Source organism: Cavia porcellus, unplaced genomic scaffold, assembly GCF_034190915.1.
Source record: "Cavia porcellus strain 051 isolate PalLab524CR breed Dunkin Hartley unplaced genomic scaffold, mCavPor4.1 scaffold_33, whole genome shotgun sequence".
NCBI lineage: Eukaryota > Metazoa > Chordata > Mammalia > Rodentia > Caviidae > Cavia > Cavia porcellus.
Window position 1 is genome coordinate 21,852,593 of NW_026947516.1, and position 23,125 is coordinate 21,875,717.

The 23,125-nt window shown below is 35.3% G+C and overlaps 1 protein-coding gene across 5 annotated transcripts in view; it reads right to left on the reverse strand.

The window, feature by feature from the left end:
* The window catches only part of Rps6ka3 (ribosomal protein S6 kinase A3), a 102,382-nt gene that overhangs the window by 57,703 nt on the left and 21,554 nt on the right, over positions 1-23,125 (reverse strand). For 2 of the 5 annotated variants that reach the window (XM_063242935.1, XM_003466420.5), the window contains exon 2: positions 15,468-15,524. In XM_063242935.1, the coding sequence (XP_063099005.1) occupies positions 15,468-15,524 (57 nt within the window). Of the gene's footprint in view, positions 1-15,467; positions 15,525-21,233; positions 21,335-22,253; positions 22,347-23,125 lie in introns of all 5 variants that reach the window. The other 3 variants (XM_023563623.2, XM_013148926.3, XM_023563624.2) reach the window with 3 other exon arrangements.

Below are 23,125 nucleotides of genomic sequence, written 5' to 3' on the forward strand. Positions count from 1 at the left end.
AAGTCAATGTAAAACCATTCAAGAGAATGACAGTATTACAGGGAATTTAGAACCAACTATCAGAAAATGAAAAATGGTTTCTGTATAATCTCCTTGTCTATAAAAGTTGTTGCTTATATTATCACATATAATAAAATCCAATAAGATACAACCTGTTAAGACCGATGGAGACAGAAGAATAAAAGCTTAATGGGACTTCAAAGCAAGATGATACTAAATCAGCACTAGCTATTATGTCTTGTTTTCTCCAAAATAGCTGTTCCTACCATACAATCTTCTCTGCCTCATTTCTGTTGAGCTCTTTTTCTGTCGTTTGTTGTCAGTTTGTCTTCTTCATTTCGTTTTCTGTTCCATTCATTGTGGCCTCTCTGCCACTGTTTCTGAAGTCTTGGTATTTTCCTTTTTTAGAATATCCTGCAGTATTCTCTGTAGAGTTGAATTGGTGGTTGCAAATTCCCCTAGTTCATCTTTATCCTGGAAGCACCTTGTTTTTCCATCAATTTCTAAGAACAGTTGTGCAGGATATATCAATCTTGGCTGGAGGTTGTTATGTTTCAAAGCTTGAATTATTTCCCCCCACGCTCTTCGTGATTTGATGGTTTGTGCCGAGAAGTCTGCTGCAATTCTGATGGGTGTTCCCTTGTAAGTGATCTGTTTCTTGTCTCTGATGGCTTTTAGTATTCTGTTCTTATATTGGATTTCTGGGATTTTGATTATTATATGCCTGGGTGTAGCTCTGTTTGGGTTGTAGGTGGCTGGGGTCCTGTATGCTTCATACATCTGAGTATCTTTACCTTTTGCTAAATTAGGGGAATTCTCTTGGATTATTTCTGTGAATAGCTTTTGTAGTCCATTTGTTTGTGTCCCTACTTCTTCTTTTATGTTCTTAATTCTTAAGTTATAGATCCTCTTATCATCTTTTAGTCTTTGTATTATTGCTGTTTGTTTTCTTGTTATTTTTAAGAAGTTTTTCATTTCATGCTCCCATATTACAAATCTGCCCTCCAATTCAGATAATTTATCCTTAGTTTCTTTCAAGCTGTTATGCCAGCTTTCGATAGAGTTTTTAGTTTCCTGGTAATCTCTTTGAACCTGCTTCACGTATTCTAGGTTTTCTCTATTTTCTCCATCAAACAATTCTCCCCTTTTTTTCTGTTCTTCCATTCCATCATCTGTTTTTTCTTGGGCGGTGCTTAGCATTTCTCTAACTATTCTACTTATATCTTGCTTTATTTCATTAAATACTTCATTTTTAAACTCGTCTATGAGGCTCTGGAGATACCGCTTTATGTCTATTGGTGCCATGTCTGATATTGCATGGTTTCTGTCTTCCTTTGCATTTCCCTTTCCTGGATCAGTGTTCTCAGGATTGGGGACTGAGGACCCTTTCTTGTTGCTTCCTCTTCCCATACTGTTTGTTCCTTCCATACAAGCGAATGTAGGAGGCCCAATTTTTTTTCTCTTTTTCGGTTACAGTTTGTTTGAATTGCGCCAGCCAGTGTTCCCACCCACTGCAGTGTACTAGGGAGACACAGACCTGGGCAGTCTCTGCTGGGCCTGCCCCTCCAGGTCAACCTACTGAAGGCTTCACCACTAGGGTGCACCTCCAGGCGTTGGGACCTGGTTTGGGCTAGCCTACTGGGTCTTAGTCAGTGGTGTCACGCAGGCCAGGCACTCCCCACCAATCCCGCTTGAGGGAAATATGCGACTAATGTCACTGCAGTGCCCTGTTCCGGCAAGTCTGCCCAGTCCCAGTATTTGCTGGAGCCTCCTCCTCTATGAAAGGGTCCTCGTTCCGCTCACTCACCGCAAATTGATGTAGGGCTCCCTAGTCCTGCTCTCAACTCCATTTGCAGATTTCCGTTCTCAGAGCTTTCACACGTCTCTGTCCCTGCCCTGCAGATTTGGACGCAGCTGCAGTGGCAGGAAATTCTAATCGTGGCTTCCAGTGGCGCGGGTTCTAGCTTCCGTGCTAAGATTTTATCTGTTCTTGTTATAGCACCAGGATTGGATTTCCAGTTGGTTTCTCTTAGCTTAGTTCATTCCTGGGTCGGCAGGGTGTATCTCCCCTTGCTTAGGACTCCTTGTACCGCACCATTCCTGGATTCTAAGTGGGTTATCTCAGAGAGCCTCCGTAGTTGCTGCTATCTATCTGCCATGTTCTTCTGGGACTCTCTGAATGTTTAATTTTATAAGAAATAATTTTTATTATCTATTAACATGGCCACCTACTTTTTCCTCCTTTGACCTAAAAATTTGATAACTTAGAGGAATAGATTTCCTAGTACTGATGTACATTGTATTTCTGGGAAAATTACAGTTTTAGTTTTAGTTTTTTTTTCAGTGCTAGGGATTGAAATCCAGAGCAGTGAGTAAGAGCCAAGTGCCCTACTACTGAGCTACATGAGGAAATTCCAAATATTTCTCTTTTTTTACATTTATTAGTACATGCTTGCAGTACATAATGATTACATTCATTGTTGGGAACTGAGTACACGTACGTAAGACATTTCAGTTCTTTTTTATCCTTCCTTCTGCTGCTCTTTTATTTTGCCGGTAGCAGATTCATTTATTTATTCATTGTTTTAATATAATTCTGTATTTGGTTTGTAAGTATTTTATTTAACATTTTTGTATTTATGTCCAGGTTTTTTTTTTGTGGTGTTGAGGATTGAACCCAGGGCCTTGTACATACAAGCCAAGAGCTCTACCATCGAGACACATCTCCAGGACCTGTATTTATACTCATAAATTAAATTGGCATGTTATCCTTCTCTGTGCCAATTTCTATTTTAAGTTTATTTAACTTTATAAAATATATTAGACAATGATGCAAATTTTTCTATGCTTTGAGTCAATTAAAAAACCCCAGGAGTGATATACTTCTTTAAAGTTCCAAGGATTTCTTTCCCAAGAAATCACCAGGGTCTGAAACTGTAGGAGGGTTGAATTGCCAGTGGTTATTTTCTAATGATTTACATTTCTCCTATGGCTATAGGGATAGAAATTTTCTGTCAGTTCATAAATGACATAATTTCAATTTTTCTTAAAAACCATACATTTTGGCAAGATTTTCCTATCAGTATAGCATTACACTTAGTATTCTATTAAGCTTTTGAATTTAAACTTCAGGCACTCTTTAAAATTAAATTTTCAAGCACTCCTAGAAGTATAAAGACTTCACCAGTTTTGTTTTACATACTCAACGTCTCCCTACTCCCATAACTAATTATTTTGAAGCAAATCCCAAGCATTGTATCATTTCACCTGTAAATGTTTTAGTTGTTATGATGTTTTAAACTTCTTCCTATTTGTGGTTATATCCTGTTTTGCTTTCCATGATAGAGTTTCTGAAAACTTTCCTACACTATACTGTCAAATCCAATTAAAAATCATCTTCAAGACCCCTATGACAGTTGAATCCTTGAGTAAATAAAAGGCCTATACCAAAAACTTAAAATCAACATTTTAAAAAATTGATTCCTTTGGATATAATTTCTGTACGGACAACTGACTTTTTTCAAACAGTAAAGGATTTAGTATCTATGAATTTTTATCTAATGCAAAATTTAACCTTTAGCACACATTTACCAATAGCTAATGTTATAAAGTGCTAAATGGCTAAAATTTTAAAACATGGAAAATACGTTTCATAAAAATGATTAACTTGAACCTAGTGGTAAAGGCCTCCTAGAGCACTGACAGGGATTGCTTGTAAGGCTGTCTTGATGGAAAACATACTGTGTTGTACTTACAGTCTTTCACATGGGTGTGAAAAGAGGGGCAGAGGCAGCAGCACTACTGTTAAAGGTCAGAATTTCACAATAGGTAGCAATTTATCATTCCCCTCCTTGTCCACACATTTTTTTCTGCTTAGCCTGAAGTTCTTTTTACTAGTCATGCTTATTCAAAATAGTTAAAATATTCATTCAGGTAAAAGAATTACAACTTTCTATATACCAGTATTTCAGGGTGACTCAGTCAACTATTCATACATGAACATAACATAATTTGCTTCCTTTCCAAATGTAGATGAGATCATTCAACCTAAAGAAATTGGTATTGTGATAAACAGACTAGAGCAGAGGATAAGTGATTTTAGATCAGAGGCAACCTATGAGAGGTAAACAATGTTAAAAAGACTTTTAGCTCTTAGGGTAGAGAAAAGAGACACTAAGAAGTGAATGAAATGAAAGTAAGCAATGAAAGCCAAAAATTAGCAAAGGAAAGCTTTATATGCTTGAAAATTTTGCCTGGTATACACATAACCTATCTGATATCATCAACATTGCTAATTATAAGTCACTTATCTCAAAAATATTTTCCTAAGTGGTATATACTTATATCTACTAGAGTATCTCTTCTCTGAATACTAAAATACACCATAAGCCAATGAGAGTTAGAATGACAGACAATACTCTACACAGGTAGTCAATAAGTATTAATGTACTATACCGCCATTTTCCCTGACAATGAGTGAGAACGCTAATGGATTTTCCTGTGTTGAGTAAGTATACATTGCTCATTGTATACTCTGCAAGGGATTCTCTTTTTGTAATTCATTTAGTAATCGAACCATGACTGTAAGAAGTGTGCAAATGTGTGCTAGATTAATGGTTATGGATATCACTTTGGATGTTCAAATCAATGTGTTTAAGCAGCTTGAGGGGCCTGTCAAGAAAAAGAATGATAAAAACCAACAGGCCACAATAACTGGTGAAATACTGTGGTATTTACGCAAAGCATCACATTTATCATTGTAGCTTCATAGTTATTGTATGAATAGTAACTAGAATAATAGTATGACCGTATGATGGAAGAAATTACTATTAATGGACCAACAAGACCGCAGGGTGACCTTCATAGGGGTGTTCTTCCTTAAATAGCATTTGAGATCATCTACAACTTATTGATACTTTAGCTTTTTCAACTATTTTTATCCTTACAAATCAGGCATCACTTAACCTAAATGTTTGATATCAAAAGTGTTGAAGGTTTGGGATTTTTTTAAACTTTGGAACATTTGCAAATGCATAATAAGATAAATATATGGGACCAAAGTCTAAACACAAAATTCATTTATGTTTCGTAGACACTGTATATACACAGACTGAAAGTAATTTTATAAAATATTTTTAGTGTGCCTGTATTTTGATTGCAATCTGTCACATCAGGTCAAAATCAGATCAAATGTGAAACTTCCTACTTTTGGCATCATTTTGGCACTTGAGAAGTTTGGGATATTGAAGCATTTTGAATTTTTCAAGACAAGGCTACTCAACTTGTACTATTTTTAACAAATTTTCTCCAAAAACTGAGTTGATATAAATATAGTGTTTTGGATAGTAATATTTACAAAGTTGATACAATGAGCAACTCATGTATGTACAGTCATTAGAAATAAGTGACAAAGGGGAGCTGAGTGCAGCTACTCATGAGGCTTAGGCAAGAGGATCACTTGAGCCCAGGAGTTCAGGGCCATCCTAGGGAATGTAATGAGATCCTATTTCTTATTTATAAATGAATGAAGGAATGGATGAGTGACAAAGAAAAGAAGGGACAAAGACCAATTTAAGGGAAAACCAGCACATTTCACAATTTTGCCTGAGCCTAGCCCTACTGTCAGCCAAAAATTACTGGCTACTTCCCTAGTTTCTAAGGGGCATAATTTATTCCTGGTGAACAGTCTGAGAAAACAGAACCACCTCTCGAAAGAAGAGGACAGGAATACACATTAGGCTCTTCATGCTAGGTACTTAATTTATTGTCTTTCATTCTCAATCTCAGAAGGATCTTTGCCTGGTACCATAAGGACTTACACAGAATTATTTCCTCCACGTTATTGTTTTATCTAGATGTCCCCTCAAAGCCTCATTTGTGGGGCTTTTGCAGGTGACAGGATCATGGGGGCCCTAATATCCTTTAGTGGAGTCTTTCACTGATGAGTTTATGGCTAAACATGATGGTTCAGCCTGAGTGGGAGGAGGAGGGACACTGGGGGTGTGGTGGGGAAGGATCTATCTCCCTCCCTTCTCCCTTGATCCCTGTCTTCGCTTCCTGCCACCCGGGCCATAAGAAAGCCTCTGCCAGGCCCCTCTGCCACGCCATCTTGCCTTGGAGCCACCTGATTATGGCCTGAAATCTCTAAAACTGAGAGCCAATTAAAGCTTTTTTTCTTTAATTTCTGGGTGTTAGGTATTGTGTCTCAGGAACAAGAAAGTAACTAAGACACTCAATAAACAGGAAACTCTCTTATTCTTTGAACACTAAAGAGACCTTAACAACCAAGATTATTCTTCAGCATGGAACATACAAGAGCATAGAGTCCACTGGCCAGCTGAGAAACGATAGGAAATGATGGAGTCTAGGAAGCTGTTTTATCTTGAGGTGCTATATAAGGCATTCTACCTTGTGCTATGGAGGCAGTTTTCCTCTTCAGTCCTACAGGAATCAAAGATAAAAAACAATCCAATCTCTTCAACAGAGAAGGAAGAACAAAAGATATTGGTTCGGGTGAGTAAGAAATCCAACTATTATGCATAAATCTGGGTTAATAAGCACACATTCTTGGAGGAGAGGTGGAAGGTGATGACTATTGGTTAATTTTATGGATCAATTTAATTAGACAAGTTTTCTTATGTTTTACAAAATACATGGAGAAAAATCAAAGTCTTTAGGTATGTAAAGACAGAAAGGGACTGAACTTTTAGAAAGTCAGAAGGAAGGATAACAAACAATATTAATATTACAGATGAGGATCAAAAGGTATAGGAGAGAGACAGATTGTAGGACAAAAACCAAAGGGAAGAAAGGAAGATATAAAGCCTGAAAAATCTAGCCAAAATTAAAATGACTCTACCACAAATACAAACCTAAGCATATATGTTCAAATGATACCTCAGGACTAACTCCATGTATCAAGGAGATCTGTGTAACAATATTTTATGTTCAAGAGAAATTAGGCTTTCCTTTCTGAATATTTTTAGACAAACTGATTTAACTCTGTCTAATACATCTCAACTTTTTCCCCCTTTGGCTTCTGTTTACACCATTGTGCCATAAGAATGCTTTCATTCCAACATTAACATTTATGCCTCAAAATCTTACATCTATTCTTCAAAACTCAAGTTATATCTCACATCTTTTGTGAATCAGTTACAACTACTTTTAAAATTTTACAATTTTAACTACTTTTAAAAACTTACAATTTTATCTAGAGTTAAAGGGTCAAAATTGCTGCTAGGGTTATACCTAAAATAGCAGGCATACCTCATGTTTCGGATACCTTTTCATGCCCCTTCTATTTTCCACTGTATGATAAACAGTAACCTAACACTACTTTGTCATCAATTTCAGATATTACCTCTGGGCACCCATTATACAAATGACATGGCACTCCTATCACCAATTTTTATTAAATCAGTAGTCTTCACAATAATTGTGACTATGTAAATAATGTTCACTATTGAGGTACTCTAGTTATATCCCTCCCCACAGACAAGTTTTGTCTTTCCTTAAGTTTATAATTGCTTTGTTTAAAAAATTTGTTTTCTTTGTATCTGTTTCAACTCCTTTTTACCCTGCAACAGCCTCTCTTGTAAATTTTCAATACTCAAACCTACTGGCAAATTCATTACGTCACCAACACCCAACTCTGCTGTCTCTGGAAGCAGTATGTTTGGAACCATCTGTCTGCTTCAGTCTGGACTGAGTACTCTCTAAGCCTACTGAATGAGCTAGTCTTCTGGAGCTTCCTTTATTCATCCTAATGGGAAGGAAATTTCTTCATCAGGCTTGTAGTGTTAAATCCTTTGTTTCCTGAATATCATGCCTCCTTATCTCAGTGGACAATTCTCTAGTGTTGGCAGAGCCCATTCTCCAGCAATTTCCTAAAACAGGTGTCTGAAAACACTGGCGTTGAAAATCATTTTCACTATATATTTTAAAGGCATTCCTCTTTGTTTTCTAATTTCTAGAGCTGGAAAGTCTGATATCATTCTTATATCCAAACTTTACGATTTTAAAAATCTCCAAAAGTTTTTGGGACCTCCTCTAATACCTATTGTTTTGTTATTGCATAAAAATGAACCTCCTTGAGAGTAAAACATTTTCTATTTCTCTTCCATTATAAGGTTTTCAATGGGTTGTTTTAATTCAGAGAATAGCGATCCTTATGTGGTGTTATGGATTAAGAACTAGTGGTCAACTTAACGCCAGCTGAATTACATCAGCATGGCACTGAGCGAAGATGCTCCACCTGAGGAAAGTTGCCAGGATAAACAGGTGGAAAAGAAGGGAGTTGTTGAGGGGCGAGGCATTAAGGAGGCATTGTGGGTTCTCCTACGAGTTGCTGTTTGAGCCATTGGTTCTTCTGGAGAAGCACTGGTCCTCACAACGAGCATTGCTTCCTGGCTCCAGAGGGGAAGACATGTGCTGCTTGGTCTCCAGGATGAACTTGTCATGCTGCTTCCTGGCACGTACCTGACTGTGCTTGTCGGAGGAGGAGTTCACGGGCTCTGTGTCGCTGAGGATGGCTATGGTGCCTTTCAGGATAGCCCTGGTTTTTGTTTGTTTTTGTCTTTTTCATTTTTATCGGTACCAAGGATCGAACTCACGACCGCCTGCTTGCAAGGCAGGTGCTTATGCCACTGAGCTAAATCCCCAGCCCCACCGTGGTCTTTGTTGTGAGTGTGACTTCTCGGCTCCAGCGTAGAACCCTCATCCCACTAGCACAGCTCCTTCATCCTGCTGGCATAGACTTTCTGGCTTTCACCTCTGACCCTTGGGTCTTCCCGGCATGGATCCGTAAAAGAGACTGGCATGAGTCCTTCTTATGGGCTCTGGACCTTCAGTTGGACTCGTGGAGGCACTGTCCTGAGCTCTGGATTTTTATCTAGACTCATGTGGAACATTGCTGTGTGGTTTAGGCTCTTGACTAAATAATCAACACCAAATAATGTCTTTGGTGTTGCACATAGATCTCCTGCATTTTCCTGTGTTAACTCCCAGTGACCATTATAAAAATAATAATAGAAACTCCATGTCCTGGTCATAATTGTTCTCTGTGTACAACCCCTGACTCCAACATTTGGGAAATTTAGGAGATATTCTAGTATTCCACTTAACCTAAGAACGTAGTTATCACTACACCATTATGAAAAACCACCATCAATCCACTTCTACCATAGATCATAACATGCATTCTGATTTTAGAGATATTAAAATGTGAGAGGAAAAAGTTTCTTACCGATTTTCTTTTCTCCCATATCTCTCATTGTCTAAATTCCTATTAGGTATTAGATTGCTTTTCTTTTTCTTTCCTGTTTTGAATCTCTTTGCTTTCTTCTATTTTTTAGGAAAACTTCTTGATTTTAGCTTCTAAATAATTCTAAAATGTGAACCACTTCTATCTTTGTGTGTGGTGGGGGAGGGTACTGGGAATTGTACCCAGGGACTTTGCACTGAGCTACATACACAGCCCCCTTTTTAAGTTTTGAAGCAGGGTCTTCACTAAGAATTTGTGATCCTCTTGCCTCTGTGTCCCAGACTACTCCTATCATTTTTTAATATCTAAGTTTCTTGTTTTCTATGATTTTTCTTTTTAAAACAGCAACACACTCTTATTTTATAAATCAATTTTGTCATTGCTCAAAGAACAGTAATTTTTCCTTTTACCTGTATTGCCTATTCTTTTAATATCTCATTCTCTCATGTTGAAAGCCTTCCTCAAATGTGTGGTGATATCTGGCTTTTCACTAATATCTAAGAGCAAGGCACTATGCATCTGTATTCCCAGATACTTAGAGGCTGAGCAGGAAGACTCTAAGGCCAGCCTGGGCAATACAGTGAGATATCATTGTGTGTGTGTGTGTGTGTATGTGTGTGTGTGTGTGTGTGTGTGTGTGTGTGTGTGTGTGTGAGAGAGAGAGAGACAGAGACAGAGACAGACAGAGAGAGACAGACAGACAGAGAGAGAGAAAGAGAGAGAGAAAGAGAGAGAGTGAGCAAAAGCATGAGTGCAAGAGCGAGCACACACACATGAGAAGGAGGAGGAGGAAGGGAAGGAGGAGGGTGACAGACATAGAGATAGAAACAGACAGCAGTGAGAAATGAACAAGAGATTGAGCAACAGCAAGAGTGCACACTAAGAAGTGGCCTGGAAATTTTGGGTCCTGTCAAATGCTAAGCTTTCTTATAGGTTAGATGGCCAAGTAGGTAGCCTTCATAAATTTCTTTAGTTAAAGGCAACCCATTCTCTTGCCTATAGGATATGGTGCTGGTAGATAAAATGGGGCCATATTGCCACTCACTAGTAGGGTTTCATTTGATCTCTTTATTTTCAGCCTAGTACTGTACCTTGTCCTATTTCCTACTGTGCCTGAGGTTTCCAGGTCTAGAGACTCTTTGGTTTTCGCTAATGAAATAACTTTCATCCACAGATGAGTGGGGACATAGCGGCTGTTTATATCAACATTCACTTAATTTCTGTTTTCAGCCCCACGCCTACCCTCCATTTTTCAAAATACCTAGAGAACCTATTTTTGCACTCTTCTGAGAATCTGGGGCTATGAATAAGACACGCTCTCTGTTAGGATATTCTTTTAAAATCAATTAGTACATACAACTTCCTGGGTTTTTTTTTTTTTTTAATTTTAAGGAGAAAAAAGAAAAAAAAACAGAAAAAGGGTACAAGTTATACAGAATTTCAGAAAAAATAAACAGTAGGAAATCACTAGTTAATTACATGTTGTCATCTTAGAAATAGTTGTTGAAGTTACAAAATTAAAGCATATAGAGGGGACTTTCAAACAGTGAGACTGCAAACAGTTTGTGCCGAGAAGTCTGCTGTAATTCTGATGGGTGTTCCCTTGTAAGTGATCTGTTTCTTGTCTGTGATGGCTTTTAATATTCCTGGGTTTTTTGTTGGTTTTTTTTTTTGGTAGTGCTGAGGATTGAACCCTGTGGTGTTCTACCACTGAGCTACATCCCCAATCCCATTTATTTTTCAAATAGGGTCTCACCACCACACTTAGCTCTATAACTTCCTCTTATTACCACTCTCCCATCTGCTTTTCAAATTTTGACTTGTGGTTCAAATTATACAAGTCTTCTGATTTCAAAGACTAAGTTTCTATTTTCTTATTCTCTATGTTATTTTGGGTGATAATCTCCCAGGAGAGAAGAGGACTAAAACAATTTTATCTTGCGATTTCAAAATCACAATTTGGGGAGAGGGGAGAAATAAATAAAAATCACAAGTTTCAGTTACATGCTTTTGTGTCTCTAACAAGGTAGCAGAGTACTTGGGACCTAATAAACAGTAAAGACTTGCTTAATCAATCGCCAGATATAGTTACATGCAAAATAAGCTGCAGTAAGAATAAGATCACATAATGCAATGAATCAAACAAAGTAAATTTTTATATTTTACTTAGAGAGGAGTCCATGAATAGAAGGATAATTTAGGATAAAGATGTTTCATTAGACCACTGAATCATTAAGGAACTCAGATCCCTTTTTATTTTCTTCTATTCTTTCTACTGTCTTGTCTTGGTCAAAACTGCCGTATCATTATTCTCTGCATTCTCGATCATGAAAAAGGGGTTAATGAACTTACAAGTAAGCTTACTAGCTGGCAAATTCCTTACACACATTTATAGAATGAATTAATCTGGGCCAACAACTACATGATCTTAGAAACAGATCCTTTCCCAGTGAAGTTTCAGATGAGGCTCAAAACATGGCCAGTACCTTGATTTCAGTCTTTGAGAGTCTATGAAACAAAACATCCAGCTATGCTGTTCCCAGAATGCTGGCCCACAGAAACTATGAGATTAAAAACGTATGTGTTTTAAGTCACTAGTTTGGGATAATTTTAATGCACCAAATAGGTAACTAATATAACATTATAACTTTCACCATGTAAATTATTAGTAGATGACAAAAGGAAGAGTTGGTAAGTACAATTAGTCAGCTGTGTTGGCTTGCCATCCCAGCACTTGGAAGGCTGAAGTAGGAGGATCACTGAGATTCAAGGTCAGCCTGGGCTACACAGTGAAACTTTGTCTCAAAGTAACAACAATCATCAAGGACAACAGAAGAGAAATGAAAGTACAATTTAAAGTATGAGGCCAATACAATTTTTACAGTCTTTTAGATCTAAGATCATTAAGGAAATACTAAATACTAGGCTTTTATTAGATTTAAGATCATTAAGGAAATACTAAATACTAGGCTTAATTTATAAAATCTGGAATGATCTGCTCAACAAAACTTATCCATATTGCTGGTAATATCTTAATCCTTCATCTTTACAACCTGTCTCTAGAACGTAATTTTCTCTCAAATGTTAAGTGCTACTAATATTTTAACAGAAAGGACAAACACATAATATCACAAACCACTTAATTTTAGCTTAAAGAAAAAAGCATTTGGAGTTTTCCTTTCCAAAGGAATTGTTACACAAAGAAAAAAGGTAGCTGATGACAGGAAAATCAGTATTTATACTTACTGATCATTTTTACGTCTTTTACATGCAAATATATACTATACACCAATGAAGTAAAAAGCCTCGAATGGTTTGTGAGGGTGTAGGAATCTAGACAAAATTTGAAGGCAGTCCTAGGCACTAAACCCCTATGCCTGTGTCCCTATCCTATATAAAACCTAATCTATGCATTTTTTTTTTAATTAACAGCAACTAGCACATAAAATAGCAGCTCAGTTTAGTAGGCAATTCAGACAAGTAAGTAAATAATGGGATCTGGCAGGGTGCTGCCATTAGGCTGCTCTGGCAGCAGAACAGAAAACACTTAACTCAAGGTGGAAGTACAGTTGTGTGTTAGGAAGATGTCTCAGTTCAAATGACATCTAAACTCAGATGTGAAGGATGATTAGGGGTTAAAAATGGAGGGGCATGGTAAGGGAAAAGGATTATGGGAAAGGAAACAGCAGCTGTAAAAGCCCACAAGCTAAAGTGAATCTGATGCATCTGAATGGACTTTCAGTGGAGGGCAGAGGTGTTTGGCCAGAGAAGATATGGAGAGAAGAGGTATGCAAAGCTTTATTATGCAGGGCCCAGCAGGACCTGCTGTAGAGATTAGAATTTATTTAAAGTAAGTGCAAAACTGAGGGAATTTGAAGCAAAAGAGTAATAAGACCTCATTCTTCCCTAATGGACACAATGTTCATGACAATTTATCTGAATTCAGGAAAGTTCTTTACTTTTATTTTTATTTTGAGACAGGGTTTCACTAAGTCACTGAATTGCCCAGATTGCACTTGAAACTGCAATTCTCTGGTCTCAGCCTCCCAGAGCGGTAATGAATTATCCTTATAAGAAATGTAGAAGAACGGGGCTGGGGATTTAGCTCATTGGCATAGTGCTTGCCTGGCAAGGCTGGTCCTGAGTGCAATCTCTGGTACCAAAAAAAAAAAAAAAAAAAAAAAGAAAGGAAAAGTAGAAGAACTATATGTAAAAAGCCACACAATTTTGATAACAAACATAATAGAATATCATAACTATTTTTGAATATGAAGACTATTAAAATAATTTTTCATGTTAATCTATGTAACGGTGCAATTCTGATGAAAGTTCCAATACAATTTTTAGAGGATATCTGACATTTATTTTTAAGTTTATCTGAAGAATTAAGTGCCAGAAAGCTACAATTTTTAAAAGTAAAAAGGTGAGACGCTTTATCTTGCTACATATAAAATGTATAATAAAACTACAGTAATTGAAAAATTTTATGAAATCAAAATATTTAGAAGCTGGAATAGGCAAAGAAGGATCTTCTTCTAGAAGTGAGAGAGCAGGGTCCTATTGAAACTCTGATTTCACACCACTGGCTTCCAAAACACTGATTGAGTAAATTTCTTTCATCTTAAGCCACCCAGGTTGTGGTAATTTGTTATGTGAGTCCCTGGAAACTTACATAGGGAGTAGAAGGCAATTTTAAGTATGATAAAACAGATATCTCAAATGAGTGGATATCGTATGGATTTTATCTACTCAATAAATAGGGGCTAAGACAACAGGCTATGTTGTTGGAAAGAAGTTAGAGTTCTACCTCATACCAGATACTAAAATTCCAAGTAGATCACAGATGCAAAAGGAAAAAAATCATAGCAACAAACAAATAACAAGAAAAACTTAACAGGTAAAAATGTAAGAGAACAGTATTTTTATAACCTTGGAGCAGAGGAGGATATTCTAACCAAAGCAAGAAATAAAGAAGCCAGATAGGACCACTTAAAAATAAAAACTTCTATATACACAAAAGAGAAAAAGATTTAATGTTTGGAAAAAGGATAATATATCTGCAAGATATATAATAAACATGCAATAAATATCCAGAATATATTCAAAGATTTCATAAAATAATGAGACAAGAATTAACTCAAAAGAAAACTGGACAAAACATATAATACAAAGGCCAAAAGTGTGTGGATATTTAACCTTACTAATAATCAAATGCAAATTAAAATGAGAAAGGAATACATATTTAGAGTAGCTCAGTATTTTCTTATAATGTTCAGTGCTGAGCAGGAAATAGTTGAACTGGTAGTCTCATACAATGAGTTTTTACAATCCTTTTGCAAGGCAATTTGGTAATGTCTACTGAGACTTCAATGTTCAGTATTCATTCAGACCTTTGGTTCCAACACATCATTTTCTAAGAGTACAGTCTACTGAAATAAGTTCATAAATGGGGGAAATTACATTAAATGTATGATATGCATAAAACAGATCACTGTGTATGCATTTTAAGAAGAAATCTATAGTACATATATTTTTACCTATATATAAAAAAATGTTCAAGACATGAGTGAAAAGGGAAATTGCAGAACATATATTTTATAAACATATATAATAATTTTCCTATGGATAGAATAAAAAGATTATAGCTAAGCTGCTGACAACGTATATCTTGTGAGGGGCAACAATTTATCACTTCGTTCATGCCATATATAATGAGTATCTCTCATGTGCCAGGTAATGATGTAGTAGGGATTCAGGAGTGAACAATCACCACAATAACAAAATGGGTGAGGAAGTGGTTAATGTTTACATTATAAATATTACTATTTCTATAAATATGATCTTCATATATTTTTGTGTTTAATAAATTTATAGTCAGTATTTTTTAAAAAAATTCATCAATGAAATCCTTCAATAGTACAAAGCAACTTGCTTTGTCATTCTCTTAATATCGGGCTTAGCAAACAGTTTTTACAGAGGTCACTGGCATATTCAAAACTATATTTTGGTAAAATTAATGTAAATGGTATTGGGAATTAAACTTCAGACCTTGCACTTACCAGGCAGGTGCTTACACCACTGAGCTATATCCCTGGCTCTCAATACATTCTTAATAATATAAAATAATGGTTCAGTTTAAAAGACAAGAATACATTTATGGTATCTGATTTGTCTCTACCTTGTAATACAATATTTTACTCACAGTTTGTGGATTAATCTCTTCCTCTCCCATAGGTTCATCCATAATTTGCTGTCCATTCTGTGAAAAGCATAGTAAACAGAAAGTTACCAAAATACATATCACATCAAAGTTAAAAGAAAGCAGATCAAAAAAATTTCATTTAGGAATACTGTCACTTCTAAAGGGCTCTAGTAAAGCAGAACTACCATCTAAGAATGCAGTTTCAAAATTGCAACAGGTTGTGCTTCAAAAGTTCATCTGTAAGTTAGTTACTTGAAACTATAAAACATTTTTCCATGGAAATATGTAAGAAATAATTACCTTTCCAGGTGAGCTCTTGAGTTTATTTTAGTTAAATGCATTACAAGTGGTCTTAAGCCTCACCAGACATCATTTATAGCATTTTGGATGGCAAAACACATTCTAAACTCAACTGTTAATAATTAATCAGAGAAACTGATTATTTCAGAGAAAATTAAGCTTAATCTCTTATATCTAAGTAAATTCCAGATGGATAAAACATTTAAATGTCAAAACTAAATTACATAAGTATTAGAATACAGGTAAATAATAATCATGGGGTAAGGAGGGTAGAAATCATAAAGAAAAAAATGACACTTGAATCCAGAAAAGTTTAAAACTTCTACCAGACACAAATAAAATATAAAAGACAAACTGACTACAAAAAATAAAGCAACATATGACAAAGGGTTGGTATTCTTCATACATAAAGAGCTTTACTTTGCAAACCTGTAAACAAAAATGAACCTCAACAGAAATGAGCAATAAGGGAAGAGTTCAGCCTTAGTACCAATTACAGAAATGCATTTAACCCAAAGATACCTTTTTCCTCTCAAATTAGTAATGGTTTACCAAAAAATAACACTTAGTGGTAATGTGGGCATGGAAAAAAAGGGCAATGTAGCTTTACTGCTGGAAAAGGTGTAAATCAGCACAACCTTTCAGACAGGCACCTGAGTCTGTTAATAAACCATAATTTTCAAATGCCTCATCTATTCTTTTTTCAAATGGACAAGTGTACAAAAAATGCTCACCATTTTTTCTAAGAATGCCAAATTGGAAACGTAAATTCCTAACAATAGATAACTGTTTAAATATACTATGGTACATCCATATAATGGAATACTATGTGATCATTAAAAATGATGATAAAGATGTAAGTTTATTGACATGGAAAGACAGTCACATTTAATAAGTGAAAAAGCAGTTTACAAAACAATATGGATTGTAATGGTCCCATTTTAAACAAATATATACATGTCTAAATGTATATATTTGTATGGGAAAAACTCTGGAAGGATATATACACCAAAATGTTAACAGTTGGTATCTCTAGATAGTAGAATTTTAAATTTTGTTTTCTCTTAGTGGAATTTTCTAATGTGTCTATGATGAATATGTATTATATGTGTAGTTAAAAAAAAGAATTCAGGAATAGAGGGTCTTCTCTTATTCTTTCACTGGATAAAAAGAGTAGCCCTCTGACTACATTTACTTCAACAAGTGTAGAAAGGTCTAAGCTGACCATCTTTGGAGCATTCTAAACTGGAAGTAAAAGGCAGGCCATCTGTTACCCAATATATCACATGAGGCAGCTTCTCTGAATTTCAACTCCTCTTTCTACTTTTCCCATCCTATTTATTATTTGTTTGTTCGTTTGTTCATTCATTCGTTCCATATCACTCATGCTCTGTTCTAGGTGCTAATCTGGAGATAAAAGGTAAATAAAATATCACCCTCACCTTAGAAGGTCTAATGCCCTATACAAATAGCATCTTTCATTTTCACCTACTCCTAGAGGATGTTCCAAGGTTGGGGAATGTCTATACAGTATACTGCAAAGCACAAAAATGGTGCCAAAATGCCGGAAAAAGGGGAAAGTAGGCATAAAATTTTTATTTTACTGTAACTTTCAGAGGTTACATTTTGTCCACTTCTATGGTAAGGACACCCAACTATCTTCAAGACACTACTTTTTCCTAAAAGCTACAACCATTTATTTATTCCAACAACTATGATTATCTTTATGAAAACACCCAAAAGAAATCTTATAGTAGCTCTGAAGAATATTGGCTTTGAAGTCAAACACATAGATTCAAATTCCTGTTTCCACATTGTTAGTTATAAAGTCCTGATAAGTTATTAAGACTAAGCTTTATTTATGAATAATGAAAATTTAAAAAGACTTATCCTCAGTGTTTTTTGTGAAAACTAAATGAAATAAATGACACAATTCTGAGCATAGTATCTGGTACTCAATGCTATTTTTATTGTATCTAAAATTCAATTACCTAACCTGTGGTCCACCAACTTGCTACTTCTCCTGTATCTACCATGTTAGTGAATAGCACAATCATTCATCTAGGAGCGCAAATTATGTTTTTCACTTCATTAATGATAAGCAGTTATAGTTCTGTAACACGGTTGTGCCCAATGGCTTCACATTATTTGGCTTTTAGAACTCTTGTCTAACTTAAGCTATACTTGTATTATCCATGGAAATGAAATTTGAGAACCTTGCAATTTTCCAAGTATGCAAAACAAGTATCATAACTTACAACTTATTTTTAAAGCAAACTAGTACAGCAGAAACAGCATTGAACTTGGAATGGGTAGACCAGAGTTAGAGCCATAGATCTGCCACTTAACAAGTTTTATAAATTGGAGTAACAGACTTTCTTTCGGTCTATTATTTTATCCGTTTCAAATGTGGGTATTTATGCTACTACCTAAAGGTTTATTTGGCTCAAGACTAAGGTAACTCATAGGAAAACACTTTATAAAGTGCTATACCAATGTAAATCACTATTATCAAGGTGAGCTATATTTATGAAGACAAAAAATAACATTAAGTCCTTTTGGTCTTAGAATTTAAAAAAATTAGGATTGGTAAGGGATCTCAAAAATCTTCTGTTCTAACTATACATCAATGTTTTAATTCTTTCTACTCTGTTGTTGCCTATAAACACTACGAAGACAAGAATGTAGGTTCACCAAGCAGCCTTCTGATTATCTCAGAAAAAGCACTGCCTTTCAGAAAAAAATTCTTCACTATATAGTAATTCCCTTTAAGAAGATTACAAATAAATGAAGACTAACTTGCCTGTAGGCTATCTGCAAAGTCACAGGAAATAAATCTATCCATATCGCCATAAATCACCCCTAGTCTGGTCTTTTCTAGAAAACTTGAGGTGGATGCATCTTACTGCCATCCTCTTCTGAGCACACTCTGATTCATCTTGAAGACTAGTACATAGAATTACGTGCAATTAGCTAATATTCCAGCCCTTGCACAACTAATGCAGAGCAAAGGCCATTTCGGCTCCCTCGCCCTAGATAATAAACATATTAATGCAGTTCACATCTGCATTACTTTTGGTATGTGCACAGTACACTGTTGACTCACATACTAAGCTTTCTGTTGATTTAAATCCCTTTTATTTACTTATATTATAACTAAGCCCTGCGTCCTGTCTCTATACTGTACCTGTTACTACACTTAGACCCAGGAGTAAAGTCTTATTTTAAAGTTTTGATTCATTTTCTAGTTCTAATCCATTGCTACACTTTCTACAGTCTGGATTTCAAATTTGTCAATCAGTCTCTTCAATTTTCTCTTATCTCAGCTACTCACCTAATTAACAGTACATAAAAGCAATCTAAGAAAAAAGTTAAAAGTGAAACATGATCTAAAAGGTATTCTACTCTGCTGTTTGCAAAAACATCTATCTCCTTTTTGAGCTTAGCAAATATTTAAAATTTTGAACAACCTAATTTTTGAAGTAGCTGGGCAGAATGGCACATGGTTGTAGGCCTAGATACCGAGGAGGCTGAGGTGGAAGACTGCTGAGTTCAAGGCAGATTTAGGCAATGTGGCATGACTCCACCCACCCAAAACAAAAACAAAGATAAAAACAAGAAAAACAAAAAAAGTAGGGAAATATGAAAACCCATATTATATTACATACCAGAGAAACTTTATATTTTTTTACCAAAAACCATTTTTCAATGAATTCTTTATGTTTTTTCATTAAAATAAAGCTTTAAATGTTATTTATTAGAAATTAACATTAAACTACTTCTGCAGTTAAGAAGTTCAATTTTTCTTTCTGAAAAAGTACCCTTGGTTTTCATTAGAGATTAGAGGATAGTTTGATTCAACGTTGTACTCTGCATAGTTCCCAAAGATCAAGTAATAGTACCTATTAAACAAGAAAGCATGTTTCTCTAATTGTAAGAAAATAAATAGGAAAAATGTATTTTGAAGCTAACTGGCCAGTACCAAGTTTAAAACACAGCTCTGTCACTTACTGGTGTAGTCACCTAAATTTGGGTAAGTTACTTAATATTTTGAGCCTGTTTCTTTATTTATAAAATGCATATATTGTTTATTTCACAGGTATGTTATAATTAGCATGCTCCAGCAAGGGCAGTAGATTTACAGTAAATGCTACCTCTCTTCTTTGCCCCAATTGATTGTGTAACATTCATAGTTCACAGATAACTTTGAAAGACGTAATGCAATAAAGAAGTATAGGAGAGATGCCTGTTTCACCACTACAACCAATTCTCTGCCAAGCAGGGTGAGAGAGATCATTCATATATGTATGCTAAATTTCTATACAATGTGACTAAAGAATAAATATGGACAAAAACAATTTAAAAGTAAGGCAAATGTATTTATTCTCTCTCATCCCACCATAATGCTTGCCAACCCCCAAAACTGAGGAACTTGGCAGATTGTGCATATGCAAACATGATGTGAAATACTGAAAAAGGTTAGGAAATGCTAATCATGCTCTATGCTCTACTTTGTGAGTCTGAAATGTGTAAAAAGTCACAATTTGGAATAACCTACAATATGGGTCTCATCAGAACAAATCAGATAAAAGACTGCTTGCTTGAGTTTCAGCAGGAATTATTTTCAAAACAACTTTTCGGGTTGTATAAAATTATTACTTGATATCGTCTAGGTTGAGAGGAAGAACAATTCAGTTAGTAATTCTGAATCACAGTTTAAGGACCTATATAACTTCTCAAGTAATTTAAGGGAAATGGTGTTGCAGTCCCAGCTACTCGGCTGATGTTAAAAATAATATTTTTAATTAAAAATATATTTAAGCAATGTATTATGCAGGTTGTTTTGAGAGTGTTTTGTTGTAGCGGCATAACAATGCACATTCACAGGCTGTTTTCTGATACCTCTAAAGAAAATACGTTTTGAAAGTTCTCCAGGTTTAGTAGGAGATTACCATGTAAAAGTATACTAGGACTAAAAACTGATCTGTGGTTGATAAAAATTTCATCTTGATTTTCATAGAACATATCAACTACTGACATTTTCTTACCTAGCAATGAAATGCACACATGAACATTTAGAGAAAAGGATTTCTCACAGAGAACAGCCTGAAATAATAGGAAGCAAGGAGAAAAAGAAAGGGTCCAGAGCCATAGAGCATTAATACGGAGACCCAGGTTGTAGGAATGAACAAGGATCACACTTTTCTTAAACCACCCTCAAGCTTCCCCAAGTATCTACGCCTTCCAAACTCCCTGATCCCAACAGTGGTTTTCCTGCCCAAAGCTTATGCAACAGGAATTCCATTAAGAAGGTGCTGAGTATGAGAGGCATCAGAGACCTCTCTCAAACTTTGGTTAATACACCATCATATTGTTCAGAATCCAAAGAATCTTCTATGCAATCACATCGAAACAATAAGAAACAAGCATTTTATATTCTTAATAAGGAATGTATATAATCCTTACCAATGTGACAGGATTAAGAATCAGCTCCTCATTTATCCTAAGGAAATATCAGAGATGTGCATAAAGACTTATGTACAGTGATATTCATCATACTCATTATACTGAAAAATAGAAAACAATCTAAATGACCAACAGGGGACTGGTTAATTAAATCATAATACATCTATTCATATGTAGGAATACTATGCGATGGTTAAATCAGGGCCTCAAAGAAAAATTAATGATGCAAAAAATGTTTCCAATATATTAAATTAAAAGGGATACAAAACTGTATGACCCCAATTTTGCACCCTCCCTCCCACACATGGGTGCATGTGTCGGGCAAAATATATAAAATCTTATCAGTAGTTACCTGGGCCATAAGATTTTCTTCTTTGTATTGTCTTTTCACAATTATATGTATTTATTATGTATTATTTTTGTAAAGAAAAAATAATAAATGTAATTAGAAAAATCAGTTTATTTTTAGTTACGGTGCCCTTATGACTAGTCATTCTGCTACTTCTCTAACTACCAAAGACCTGTTAGTATCCAAGATTGTTCTATTTTCTATATTTGGACAGGAATGGCCTCTGTTTACATCTACATTTTTAAGTTTATGAGGACCCTTTCAGAAACTTTTATTTATTTACTTATTTTTTTTCTGGGCCTGTGGTTGTGGCCTCAGAAAGTAAGTTTTAGGCCTGAATCCACCTCATGTTTTTTGAAGTGTACCCTTAAAGGGAATTCTGCTTATGAAATAAGACATGTTGAGATAAGAATAAGGAAATGAAAACACAGTAGCCAAAATTAAGTCTGTATTGTGAATAGCAAGTATTAGAACTGACACCGCAGAAAACAGAATCCATGCCACATAGGACAAATTTGAGTAAATGAAAAAAAAGGAAAGGATAAAAAACTATGGAAGACAGACATAGAAATAATCTATGAACAACAGATGTTCTTAAAGGAAAAAAAAAAAGAACAGAGCAGTTTATTCAATCAAAGTATAAGAAAACTTTCTAGTTCTGAAAAAAATACCTGAGACTGGAGACTGAGAAGGTTCAACAGAGATCATCAACACCAAGACATGTCCTGGCAAATGTTTTAAATTTCAAGGATAAAGATATAATCCTATAAGCATACAAGCAGAAAAAAATAGGTTATTTCAAAGGAACTAAAATCAGATTGGCCTCAGAATTCTCCTCTGCAACAATAAAATGCCAGAAGATAATGAAGTAATGACCTATAGAGAATTTAAAAAGAAAAGTTAAGATCTGAGAATTTTACACCTCACCCTAGTTTTTCATGTACAAAGATCACAGGAGATCATTTTTAGATCTTCAAAGTTTTACAAAATCTCACCATCCTGGTAATATCTTTTAAAAATAAATTGTTTAAAGGTACATTAAAGAGAATTTTAAAAAGAACTCAAGAATACTGATGTAGCAAAGAATTAGTGAGTATACTGACACCAAGCTAACATCTAGAAATAACTGAAAACAATCCCACTGAAGCAAAAAGGGTTAATGATGAAGTATAAGTAATTGACATAAAAGAAACAGCACTTTAGAAAGTTAAAAGGTAAGATATAACCTCAGGCTAAATTAATATAGACTTAAAGGGGGAGTGGGAGAAGCAAAGATTCCATGTTCTCTGTCTTTCCTAAAAATAATTATTGAACAACCACTATTTTTAGTGATTATCTAAGAAATTTTAGAATATTTTAAAAACCACAAATAATCAAAAATACAAGATTATAGTCCATATCACTACAAAGTCAGTAAGTGGCAGAGACTATTAACAGTACTTATGTAGGTATCATATTGAGCTCTAAGACGAGGTTAAGTACAATTACTCCTACTTTACGATTGAGGAAACCAACACTTAGCAAAGTTAATTAGTGAATGGCA